The following is a 13,329-nucleotide window of genomic DNA, read 5'->3' as shown; positions in this document are numbered from 1 at the left end:
TCATATTTAAAGGTAGCCCCCATGTTATCCTATGAGAGAGACAGGCCTTGCAACAGTGAAAAACGAAGTTGGCAGTATTTCACTGTCACGACATATAAACCACATTACTATATGTCCTACCTTATCCATACACTGCACCCTGCCCTTGGGGCTACCTAGGGCCTACCTTAGGGGTGTCTTACATGTAAGAAAAGGGAAGGTTTAGGCCTGGCAAGTGGGTACACTTGCCAAGTCGAATTTACAGTTAAAACTGCACACACAGACACTGCAGTGGCAGGTCTGAGACATGATTACAGAGCTACTTATGTGGGTGGCACAACCAGTGCTGCAGGCCCACTAGTAGCATTTGATTTACAGGCCCTGGCACCTCTAGTGCACTTTACTAGGGACTTAACAGTAAAACAAATATGCCAATCATGGAGAACCAATTACGTACACACTTTAAACAGGAGCAATTGCACTTTAGCACTGGTTAGCAGTGGTAAAGTGCCCAGAGTAACAAAAACAGTAAAATCAGAGTCCAGCACACATCAACAACCTGGGGAACAGAGGCAAAAAGTTAAGGGAGAACACGCCAAGGATGAAAAGTCTAACACGTGTCCCCCCCAGCTAAAAGTGGGGAGCAACTACCCAACCTCATGGGAGTTCTCATCACTAAGGCGGAAGAACCTGGACAGACCATCAGCATTGGCGTGCTCTGTACCAGGACGATGTTCCACCGTAAAGTCCATCCCCTGTAGGGAAATGGACCACCTCAACAGTTTTGGATTCTCATCCCTCATCTGCATTAACCATCTGAGGGGCCTGTGGTCGGTCTGAACTCGGAAGTGAGTCCCAAACAAGTAGGGTCTTAGCTTCTTCAGTGCCCAGACCACAGCAAACGCTTTGCGTTCTATGGCACTCCACCTACGTTCCCTGGGTAGTAACCTCCTGCTAGTGAAGGCTACAGGTTGATCTAGGCCCTCTTCATTAAGTTGTGAGAGTACTGCTCCAATACCATGCTCTGAGGTGTCTGTTTGCACAACAAACTCCTTGGAGTAGTCAGGTGCCTGTAGCACAGGTGCTGTGCACATGGCAGCCTTCAGGGCATCAAAAGCGTTCTGGCAAGCCTCTGTCCAGATCACTTTCTTGGGTTGCTTCTTAGAAGTCAACTCAGTTAAGGGGGTAACAATGGTACCATATCCCTTAACAAACCTCCGGTAATATCCTGTGAGACCTAAAAAGGCTCTCACTTCAGTCTGGGTCTTGGGAGGCTCCCAAGCCAGAATCGTGTCAATCTTAGGCTGTAGGGGTACCACCTGGCCACTCCCCACCTGGTGTCCTAAGTACACCACAGAACCCTGCCCTATTTGGCACTTGCTCGCCTTAATAGTGAGGCCTGCCTTCTGCAGGGCCTCTAACACTCTCCAGAGGTGTTGCAGGTGTTCCTCCCATGTGGAACTAAACACAGCAATGTCATCCAGGTAGGCAGCACTGAACTCATCCAGTCCTGCCAACACCTGGTTGACCAACCTCTGAAAGGTGGCAGGGGCATTCTTCATCCCAAAGGGCATCACATTGAAGTGGAAGTGCCCATCTGGGGTAGAGAATGCTGACCTCTCCTTTGCCCCCTCATTTAAGGCAATCTGCCAGTACCCAGATGTTAAATCAAACGTACTGAGGTACTTGGCAGCTCCTAAACGATCAATGAGCTCATCAGCTCGGGGGATGGGGTGTGCCTCAGTCTTGCTGACCGCATTGAGACCCCGGTAGTCCACACAGAACCTAAGTTCTGGAGTGGCACCAGGAGCAGCAGCCTTTGGGACCAAGACCACTGGGCTGGCCCAAGGACTGCTGGAGTGCTCAATAACCCCTATGGTTAACATTTTGGAGACTTCCTCCTTAATGCAAGCCCTGACCCTGTCAGTCACCCTGTAAACCTTATGTTTAACAGGTGTACTGTCCCCAGTGTCCACATCATGTGTGCACAGGTGTGTGACTCCTGGGATCAGGGAAAACAGCGAGGCGAACTGTCCCAACACGTGGCGACAGTCCCTCTGCTGTTCCTCAGTCAGGGAGGGGGAGAGGATCACTCCCTCCACCGACCCATCTTTCTCTCCTGCAGACAGGAGGTCAGGGAGAGGCTCACTCTCTTCCTCCACCCCGTCATCTGTCGCTAGGAGCATGGATAGCTCAGTTCGCTCAAAGTGTGGTTTGAGGCGGTTGACATGTAGGACCCTCAAAGGGTTCCTGGGGGATTGCAAGTCTACCAGATAGGTGACCTCGCTCTTTCTTTCCACCACCTCAAAAGGCCCAGTCCACTTATCTCGGAGAGCCCTAGGCTCCACTGGTGCCATGACCCACACTTTTTGTCCAGGCTGAAACTCAACCAGAGTGGCATTCTGGTCGTACCACCGTTTCATATCCTCCTGGCTTGCTTCCAGGTTCTCCTGAGCGAGACTCCTGAAGCGGGCAGTCTGGTTTCTTAGTGCCAGCATGTAGCTAAATACATCGTGGGGTGGTTTACTAGGAGCTTTCTCCAAAGCCTCCTTCACCAGACTGAGCGGTCCCCTCACAGGGTGGCCATAGTTGAGCTCAAAGGGGCTAAAGCCAAGTCCCTTTTGAGGCACCTCCCTGTAAGCGAACAGAAGGCATGGCAAGAGGACGTCCCACTTACGCCTCAAGGGCTCTGACAGGCCCTGAATTATGCCTTTCAAGGTGCGGTTGAATCTCTCAACCAGACCATTACTTTGGGGGTGGTAAGGGGTGGTGAACTTGTAGGTTACCCCACACACCTTCCACAGAGACTTCATATAAGTGGATATGAAGTTTGTACCTCTATCAGATACCACTTCCTTGGGGAACCCCATGCGGGTAAAAACTCCCATCAAGGCACGACCCACCACGGGGGCAGTGACCGTCCTTAGAGGAATGGCTTCTGGGACCGGGTGGCATGGTCCACCAAGACCAGGATGAACCTGTTGCCCATGGCTGTCTTGGGGTCCAGAGGCCCCACAATGTCAATTCCTACCCATTCAAAGGGAGTACTGACTACAGGTAAAGGTTGGAGGGGAGCTTTGCATTTCCCCCCACTCTTGCCACTTGCCTGACAAGCCTGACAAAACCTACAATAAGCAGCTGACTGCTTGTGCATCAAGGGCCAGTAAAAGTGTGAGACAAGCCTCTTATAGGTCTTGTCCTGCCCTAGATGTCCTGCCAACGGCACATCATGAGCCAAACCCAGTAGGAAGGTCCTGAAGCACTGGGGTACCACCAGCATACGAGCTGACCCAGGCTCAGGAACCTTAGGCTCACTATACAGGAGGCCATCCTCCCAATAAATCAGGTGAGTACCTGACGCCTCACCAGCCGCCTGGGCTGCAGCCTGCTGCCGTAGCCCCTCAAGAGTAGGGCACACCTTCTGCACTGTGCAGAATGCTTCCCTGGTGGGTCCCCCTTCCTGCTGTCACTGCGACAGCTTAGGGACCTCCCCCAGTTCAGCCACCTGTTTCCCTGTAGGCTCCGGGGCATCACCCTCAGGCTCTGCCTCCTCCCGGACCGTGGGAACTTCTGGGGCCGGTTTCTCGCGCCCCTGCCCTTCCTCTTCTTGGTGGTCCCCTGGGCCACTGTTTCAGGCTCCAGGGGCTCTTGACTACCCTGATTGGCTGCCATAGACCGGGTGGATACGCATACCCACCCAGGCAGACCCAACATCTCCAAGTCAGACCTGTGTTCCACCTCCTTCCAAGGGGAATCCTCCAGGTCGTTACCTAGCAAACAATCAACAGGCATGGTTGGACTCACAGCTACTTTCCAGGAACCTGAGACCCCCCCCCATTCCAAGGGAACCTGCGCCACTCTGCAGAGGCGCTCAGAGTTGTCTACAGCAACTACTTGGTGAAGTACCCGGGGATCAATCTGCTCTTCAGACACCAGGTGACTCCTCACTGTAGTCACACTGGCTCCTGTGTCTCTCAGAGCCTCCACCCTCGCTCCATTGATGGTCACCCATTGCCTGTATTTCTTAGTATTATCAGGCACTAGGTTTCTCTGGACCATCTCACTGTCCCCTAGTGAGACAAGGGTCATTTCTGCTGGTTCCCACCCACCTGAAACCAACTCCTCCCCAAGCGCTACACTGGCCAAACCCTGGGACGGTGCACCAGTGGCTGCCGGTGTACTTTTGGGGCATTTGGGGTCCCCCCTCACATGACCCACTTGGTCACATGCATAGCACTTACGTGGGGGACCACCTACCACTGGCTTCCCTTTGGACAACCATGGCTTCTTTTCACTGGGGGTTGGGAATCCTTACCCTGGGAATCAGTGTGGGGCCCTTTAGAGAACTTCCCCTGTTTGCCCTTACCCCCCCTTTCTTCTGAGAGGGACCCTGCCCACCCTTGGCGTGGTCTCCCCCATACCTCTTTTGGACCCTGGTGCTCTCTCAGCGGTCCGCTTCCTGCGCAAGCTTCCTGGGGTCAGTCAGCTTGCTGTCAATGAGGTGCTGGCGCAGCTCTGGAAAACATAAACTGTACAGGTGCTCCCAAGCAATTAAATTGTAAAGCCCCTCATACGTGTTTACCTTTCTGCCCTTCACCCAACCATCCAGTGACCTGCAAAAAGAATCAACACATTCCAAGCATGTTTGGGATTCCTTTCTCTTGTAGGATCTAAACTTCTCCTTGTACTGCTCAGGGGTGAGACCATACCTGGTGAGTAAGGCCTCCATCATGACAGGGTAGGTGAGACTCTGAGCATCCCCTGAGGCCGTCAGTGTGTCCCTCCCCTCTGCCTCAAAATGCTTCCACAGGGCTGCCCCCCAATGAGCTTCAGGGACCAGGTTCATGTGGAGAGCTGACTCATAACCCTTGAACCACAAGTAGATATCATCCTCCCTCTTATAATCCCTCACAAGGTCTTTTGGGATGTGTACCCTTCTCTCCGGCTGCACTGTAGGATTGCTGCCACCATCACTACTGGACTGGCTCCTCTGATCTAACTCCTTTAAGTTAAGCTCATGAGCCAGCTGCATCTTCCTTTCCTCAAGGACTGCTCTTTCTCCAGATTGAGCTTCTGCAGCTCCAATTGGTATGCCCTCTCTGCCTGTCTGTCCTGCAACTCCTCAGGTGTCAGACCCTTGGATGAGACACTGCTACCTGCCCTGGAGACCTTCTCCCTGGACATAACAGGCCCAACCACAATACCATTGTGTACTGAACACTCTTCCTCATCCTCCTCATCTCCCTCATCCTCTGTGTGCCCTTCAGTGCTCTTGGCTGTCACCCAGGCCCTCAGCGCCTTTTGTAGCTCCTCCTTCCTGGATGAGCTCTTAATGGGACAGTCAAAACTTTTACAGAACTGCTTCAACTGAGCTTTGGTATAACTCTCCAATTTCTCAAGGTCAAAGTCAGCTCCAACTGATGCATCTCCAAGTAGAGACATGATGAAAGGTAAAAAGAGTGCAAAGTTCCAAATGTAGAAACAAGTTCCCAAATGAAGTTCAAAGTCAATCAAGGATCAGCAAAAAAAAACAAAGTGGATGTAGGGAAAATCCACAAAAAGAGAAAAAGCAAAAATCTCAAGACAAGCAGTATGTGGTCACGTAGTGGTCTGAACTCAAACAGTAGTGTACACTTAATTACTGTATGTCAAGTACAAGTACAAGTCCAAATCCCAACCGCTGATCACCAATGTTAGAAATGGGGTCTTTGGTTGACAGTCAGGTTACCCCCTGTTCAATCAAGGACCCTCACTCTAGGCAGGGTAAAAGAGAATCACCCTTCACTAACCCCTGCTTACCCCCTTGGTAGCTTGGCAGAGCAGTAGGCTTAACTTCAGAGCGCTAGGTGTAAAGTATTTGTACCAACACACACAGTAACTTAATGAAAACACTACAAAATGACACAACATCGGTTTAGAAAAATAGGAAATATTTATCTAAATAAAACAAGACCAAAACGACACAAATCCGACATACACAAGTCAAGTTATGAATTTTTAGAGATTAAACTCAAAAATAGCGCTTAGAAACAAAAATGCTTCGATGAGATGTTAACACGGCGTCGTGACGGAGTCGTTCCCAACAAGCCGACACCAGCGGCGCCAGACACGGAGTCGTGTAGACCCCCAAGTACAGTACCTTTGTTGAAGAGTGAAAACAAGCCGATGCGCGAAGTCGGGGATCGCGGCGTCTGTGCGAAACGTTGAATCCGTGCACTTTGAGCGGCGTCGGTCACGACGTGGTGCGGCGACTTCCACGGAGTAGCGGACTTCAGCGGGGCTGCTGCGGCGTCGGGGCTGCGAAGAGTGTCGCGTTCCAGCGAAGGTCACGGCGTCGGGTGCAGGTGGGGTTACCGGATTCAGCAGCGGCGTCGGTCCGGAGTCATCCGAAGTCGATTTCCTTGGATTTCCACCAGCTTTCCTTTCAAGGGCCCAGGGACTGGACAGGGCACCACTTGTCAGAGCAGGAGTCTCTCCAGAGACTCCAGGTGCTGGCAGAGAGAAGTCTTTGCTGTCCCTGAGACTTCAAACAACAGGAGGCAAGCTCTAAATCAAGCCCTTGGAGATTTCTTCACAAGATGGAAGGCACACAAAGTCCAGTCTTTGCCCTCTTACTCTGGCAGAAGCAGCACTGCAGGAAAGCTCCATAAAGCACAGTCACAGGCAGGGCAGCACTTCTTCCTCAGCTATCAGCTCTTCTCCAGGCAGAGGTTCTTCTTTGTTCCAGAAGTGTTTCTAAAGTCTGCAGATTTGGGAGCCCTTCTTATACCCATTTTAGTCTTTGAAGTCACCTTTCTTCAAAGGGGACTCACCCCTACTTGTGAAATCCTGCCTTGCCCAGGCAAGGCCTCAGACACACAGCAGGGGGTTGGAGCCGGCATTGTCAGAGGCAGGCACAGTCCTTTCAGATGAGAGTGACCACTCCACCCCTCCCTCCTAGCAGAGATGGCTAATCAGGAAATGCAGGTTACACCCCAGCCCCCTTTGTGTCACTGTCTAGTGCGTGGTGAAAAACAACCCAACTGTCAAACTGACCCAGACAGGGAATCCACAAACAAGGCAGAGTCACAGAATGGTTTAAGCAAGAAAATGCTCACTTTCTAAAAGTGGAATTTTCAAACGCACAATCTTAAAATCAACTTTACTAAAATATGTATTTTTAAATTGTGAGTTCAGGGACCCCAAACTCCACATGTCCCCATCTACTCTCTAGGGGAATCTACACTTTAATCATATTTAAAGGTAGCCCCCATGTTATCCTATGAGAGAGACAGGCCTTGCAACAGTGAAAAACGAAGTTGGCAGTATTTCACTGTCAGGACATATAAACCACATTACTATTTGTCCTACCTTATCTATACACTGCACCCTGCTCTTGGGGCTACCTAGGGCCTACCTTAGGGGTGTCTTACATGTAAGAAAAGGGAAGGTTTAGGCCTGGCAAGTGGGTACACTTGCCAAGTCGAATTTACAGTTAAAATTGCACACACAGACACTGCAGTGGCAGGTCTGAGACATGATTACAGAGCTACTTGTGTGGGTGGCACAACCAGTGCTGCAGGCCCACTAGTAGCATTTGATTTACAGGCCCTGGCACCTCTAGTGCACTTTACTAGGGACTTAACAGTAAAACAAATATGCCAATCATGGAGAACCAATTACGTACACACTTTAAACAGGAGCACTTGCACTTTAGCACTGGTTAGCAGTGCTAAAGTGCCCAGAGTAACAAAAACAGTAAAATCAGAGTCCAGCACACATCAACAACCTGGGGAACAGAGGCAAAAAGTTAAGGGAGACCACGCCAAGGATGAAAAGTCTAACAATGCTCATTAGTGGCAATGGGCATAATGATTGCAAATATAGGCATTGCAAAGAACTGGTGAGTGGATTAAGAACCACTCTTCTGTGGCCTTATGCCATGGACTATTGTTTCAAGGCAGATGAATTTGTGTAAAATGCCTGAGATTGTTCAAAGAAGTATGAACACGTTTGAGTCTAGTGCCGGGCACACTTTGGAGATGTTTTGTCAAACTGCAGTTAAGAAGCAAAAAGCATGATTATGATGTATAATTGGGCGCAACTATGCTATTGGTCAGTGAATATATTACAAGTGTAACGTAGAGATGCTGCACTTTTTGTTTGTACTTCCATTACCATAAAATAATTTTTAAAAGCTATAATAAACACTATTACATCTACCCTCTGAGCAGGTATACAAGAAATCCAGGGCACATTGTTGGGGCTTATAGGTTGAGGGGGACCTTGTGTCCATATGGAAAATGAGAGCTCGGGTCCACATCACTTAGCATACAGGTGAAGGATGGAAAGGCTTGTATCAGTTTGAAAAACTAGTAATTGGTTAGGGGACATCAATACGTTTTTAGCTTACAGTTGGCAAGGAACACATGGACCAGTCATTCGCATTAAACAGGTGGGACAAATTTCATCTGAACTGGAAACACAATATAATCAGGTGTGTTGGAGCTTAGAGGACTTAGGGCCAGATGTATCAAAGCTTTTTGCATTCGCAAACGGTGCAAATGCCCGTTTGCGAATGCAAAAAGCCCTTTCAGAATAGAATGTATCAAAGGCATTCTGAATGCAATTTTAAGGAATCGCTAAAATAGCGATTCCTTAAAATTGCGACCCTGTTTAGAGAGTCGCAAATTACGACTCTCTAAATAAGAAATCGCAAATAAGGAATCCTTATTTGCGATTTCTAAAGCACATGTATGAAGCAATTCCTTAATGCAAATTGGGCATTAAGGAATCGCTATGACCACCAAGTTGAACTTGGTGGTAACCATGTGCAAATTTTGAAAATGCATTTAAAATGCATTTTAAAAATTTACATGTAAAGCACACATGTCCTTTTGGCATGTGTGCACCTTACATGTTGTTAAAAAATGTTTTGGGGTGCAGCAGAGGAGGCCGTAGGCCCCCAGCACCCTGGATTTTGCATTTCCCAAAATTGCGAATTCCAGTTAGGAATTTGCAATTTGGGACATGCCAAAATGTTCGCAAATACGGGCCGACAGGCCCATAGATGCGAATGGGGGCTGTATCGCAATTTGCGATTCGGTAATAGCATTTGCGATTTTTAAGAAATCAGCATTACCGAATCGCAAATTTGATACATTGCAATTTGCGACTCAGAAATAGCGACTTCTTAAAAATCGCTATTTCCGATTCGCAAATTGCATTCTTGATACATCTGGCACTTAGTCCTTATGGCACAGCGATCTTGACATGAATATTTAGGTTTGTTCACTTCCCTTAAGGAACCCACATAGACAGCAAAAATGGATTCATGGCAATACATGCATCACTCTGACCCACTGGCAACAACTCAAATCTATTTTTCTAGCTTGTCTGTGACAACCATACAATAGCGCCCAATCCCTTATTCACTTGGTTCAAACAATCTCTAATGTAGCTGTCTTGTTAACAGTTGTAGCAAGAGGGGACAAAATTAAATAAATCACTTACTATTCAGAACAATTAGAAAAACCAATGAGAGACTAACGGTAAAGTATAGTTTTCACCAGAAAAGGTGAAAATTCATTTATGTCCAATTTTCATATGCCACTGGTCCAGCCTGGCATTCCCAGCTCTCATAACTTTGACACTAATGTGAGTTATTTTTTCTAAAGACTAACACAGATATTAAAATGCAGTAGTACAGAAACTGTGATTGTGTGATATTTTCAAGACACTGTTTCATTTTGTGATTATTCTTTTTCATAAAGGTCGGAATATGTTGATGAAACAGGAAAATGTGAATGCAGGTTCGTCAGAGGTCAGCCATTTCTGGAGCTGGGCGGATATCATTTTCATGGTATAAGAGGAAAGCAATTGTAGTATTGTACGATGTCTGGCTTTATAAAACACGTTTGCAAAGGTTCATTGTCCCTTTTTAGCCCGCATTACAAGTCAAAGGCTACATTTTGATCCCTATGCAAACCAAAGCTTACGGAGGGATTGAAACTGAGGCCCTCATTACATATTAAGGGCTAAATATCAAGCACTGTTTGAACCGGGATTGGAATGACAAGTTGTATGATAATCACACACTCCCAGTTTTCCTGTAGTTGTGATTAGTTTTCCTGCAGTGTAAACATTCCAACATTTAATAGGAGAAAAGACCAAAGGCAGAACATATGTCATTTGTTGTGCAAAGAAAGAAAATACGAAAGAAGCAATAGTTTTCACCAACGGTGTAAGTGTTGCAAATAGGCAAAATGATGATTCAAGTCATGAGAACTTGTGTTTGTAAGTATATACCGTGTTCTAAAGGGATTATTTTCCCTACCTCAAAGCAATATAAAATGTATCATTTGATGTAGACTTATGACGAACTATTATGGCAGAGAGATGCATTAGGTTGAGATCTTCTGTGAATGTAGAAACAGTGAGAGGCTCAGTCAACTATATGGCCTCGTGCTGCTGTGGCGAGTGTGACATACAGTACAGCCGGTGTTTGTGGCCAGTTTTACACTCACAAGATTTTGAACAAATCAAACTCAGTCCTGTGGTTCTTGCATGTACAATTGCCTCCACTTACTCCCTAGAGGGGATTGTGCACACAAAACAGTGCATTAAGGCAGGAATATTAGTTGCAAGGACTATTTGCAAACATTTTTCGCTCACTGTGCAAAATATGGAATAGAATACAAAAAACTGAACCAATACTATACACAAACTGTATTTTTCTGAGAGATTTTTGCACCCTAATGCAATATGGCACGAGGGCATCTTTGTGCTATGCAAATTGACATATTGCATAATAAAAGGCGGTAAAGTATTACTGTAAGAACATTGTCCGGGATTCCTGGTAATTGATATGGTGGTCAAATGCTTTATTTGTCAATTAACCTCACCCAGCTCCTGTAAGGTCCGTGTTCGGGGGGGTTTTATCATTGTCGCAGACAGGCTTCCGGTCTTCACACTGTTCTTCGTCCGTGCTTCTCTCCTCACAGTCATGGTCGCCATTACACACCAGTGATTTGCTTATGCATTGACCTGAAAAATAAAGCACCTTCCAATGGTGAGAGGAATACGGAAGCCACACTACACTGTTCAATGAACCGACTTGCCATTGCATGCAATCAGGCGTCAAACTAGAAGCTTTAGCGACAGGAGCAATGATATATGATTGACAGGTAGTAGGTGGAATATAAATGCAAGGAGAGCAAAGACAATCCACACAGTTCTTGTAATGCTTGCCATCCTGCCTACTTCCTGTCAGTCAACCACCCGTTCCTGTTTGTGGACTGACAGCTAGCTAGCCTGATATTGCACACATTAAATATAATACAAATACATCTAGTAGCGTGTGGATATTTAAACTCAAATTCATTTGGAGAACAAATCAGTAACTAACCAAAAACCGTTTTAAGTAATGTGCGTGCACTGTATGTCTGTATAGGCATTGCATCTGTGTGAACTGGATCACACTAGGGAACGTTGTTTGCCACCCCATCTTTTCCTCCCCCAATTGCCCAGCTTCCGAAAGGGCCCACAACCAAATTATGAATTGTTTTTCTTTACAAAGTCGCTACCGTCAGGGATCGTATATTTGTGATGGCAAATTCAAATGCTATCACCATTGTAGCGTCAATGAATATCTGTTCAGCTTCCCTCCCATGAAGGGGCTGCTGCCCGCTAAAGGGTAGAATATACTGCTGAGTTAAAACCCTGATTTGTGTAGGATAACACAACCTTATTTCTAGGGCTAAACATACAGATGCATAACTTCATCCTGTGCATGATTGGGCGTATTTGCACTGAACATGTCTGCGGCGCCATCATTAATGCACTTGTGACAAACATTCTGATTCCTTAAGTGAGCTAGTTCTACCTCTTTGGATACTAAGACTACAATTACAGACTGCAAACTGCAAGAGAAATAGGTTATTTGACAATTGAAGAAGCGCCCGAGATCCAAACCAGTTTGACATTTGAACTTACCTTGCACAACAATATTGCTACATGATGTCTTGACTATCTCTTGGACATCTACTCCGTCTGTTACATCAGCTGAAAAAGGTAACTGGCAAATCTTGAAACAGCCTGAACTGGCTTGTGCCCTTTAAGGGGGACGAGTTGAAAACTGTGACATTACAACTTTTAGCCCTTGAAAGGCCCATATGACAGCTTGGTCTAATACCTGTAACACCCAAATCATGATTTTTCTTTGATTATCAAGTTTGCCTCTATTTTTCACTTTTTAGTCTAACTTTTAGGGGCCTAACCTAAAAGATCCACTAAACTGTAAATCTGGTGCACCACAGTACAAGCTTTGGTGATCCCGTACTCTCCAGGAAATACCCTCCCTTTGCTAGTGCTAACGCTGAGTTTTTAATGAAAATTACTAATGAATATTCATGTATTTGACTGTTGGATTTGATAGAAAATGTACTAATATAGAGAAAAATAATGCACACATTTGAAAGTGTGACCACATGAGTGGCCACCAATGTTCATGAGGTGTACTTATTAATGGCCTATTAATACAATATATTGAGCTTATGTTTGATTAATGTAGTAATATGTCATATTGAGGGATATGTATTATGTGATATGTATTAGGTTTATTAATGGTAGGCCTTAACTTAGCGGAGGTCTTGGCCTAGTTGCACAGCCTCATGTCAAGAGGTATTTCTTAGGCGTTTAATGAAATGTCTGCTTGGAGATTTAAATTGTGATTTTCCACTGTGCTGACCTAATGTGCTTGTAGCTAAAAGTCTTTCTCATGAGAACTGCTTGCTAGAAGATGCGGTTCTTACTAATGCAACATTGTAAATGTAATGTGTGTAAGACTAACTTTCCTAGGAGAGTACAATGAAGACACTGACTGGAGTATAAGATGCAACAATATTGCTACCTGACGACCCGTATGGATGAGAACAGTACGGAAGGAGTCAATCATCGACATGTGAACCATGTACTAGTAGAAATGCAGATTATAAGTTTTAGTTTTATTGGACAAAGTGTGAACATGCGATCCCTCGACCAATAGGGACTTGGGAAGTAGTTTTAGGAAATCTAACTTAGCCGGACTGCACTGAGGGAAGACACCGCAATTGCCCGTTTTCTACCTTACCGAAAGGTCATTATTCTTGAGCGTCTTGAGAGGAGACATTCTTAACTTTAAAGCTTATAAGACTTTGCTTTTTCTGAACTTTGATGCTGAATCCTTGCTGGGCAGACTGATGCCCTGGTGACGAAGACTGTCATAGCTTGCTGATCCAAACTGAGGATAAGTATATTGACTATGATGCTGTTTGCTATGTCTATTTGCTTTTGTTTCTAAGTACCAACCCCACTATTTTGATAGAGCCATAG

The 13,329-nt window shown here is 46.2% G+C and overlaps 1 protein-coding gene across 2 annotated transcripts in view; it reads right to left on the bottom strand.

The window, feature by feature from the left end:
* The window catches only part of C7 (complement C7), a 304,122-nt gene that overhangs the window by 210,450 nt on the left and 80,343 nt on the right, over positions 1-13,329 (bottom strand). For both annotated transcript variants that reach the window (XM_069221437.1, XM_069221440.1), the window contains exon 5: positions 10,863-11,004. In XM_069221437.1, the coding sequence (XP_069077538.1) occupies positions 10,863-11,004 (142 nt within the window). The remainder of the gene's footprint in view (positions 1-10,862; positions 11,005-13,329) is intronic.

Source organism: Pleurodeles waltl, chromosome 1_1, assembly GCF_031143425.1.
Source record: "Pleurodeles waltl isolate 20211129_DDA chromosome 1_1, aPleWal1.hap1.20221129, whole genome shotgun sequence".
NCBI classification, from domain to species: domain Eukaryota; kingdom Metazoa; phylum Chordata; class Amphibia; order Caudata; family Salamandridae; genus Pleurodeles; species Pleurodeles waltl.
This window is presented reverse-complemented; position numbering and strand designations above follow the sequence as displayed.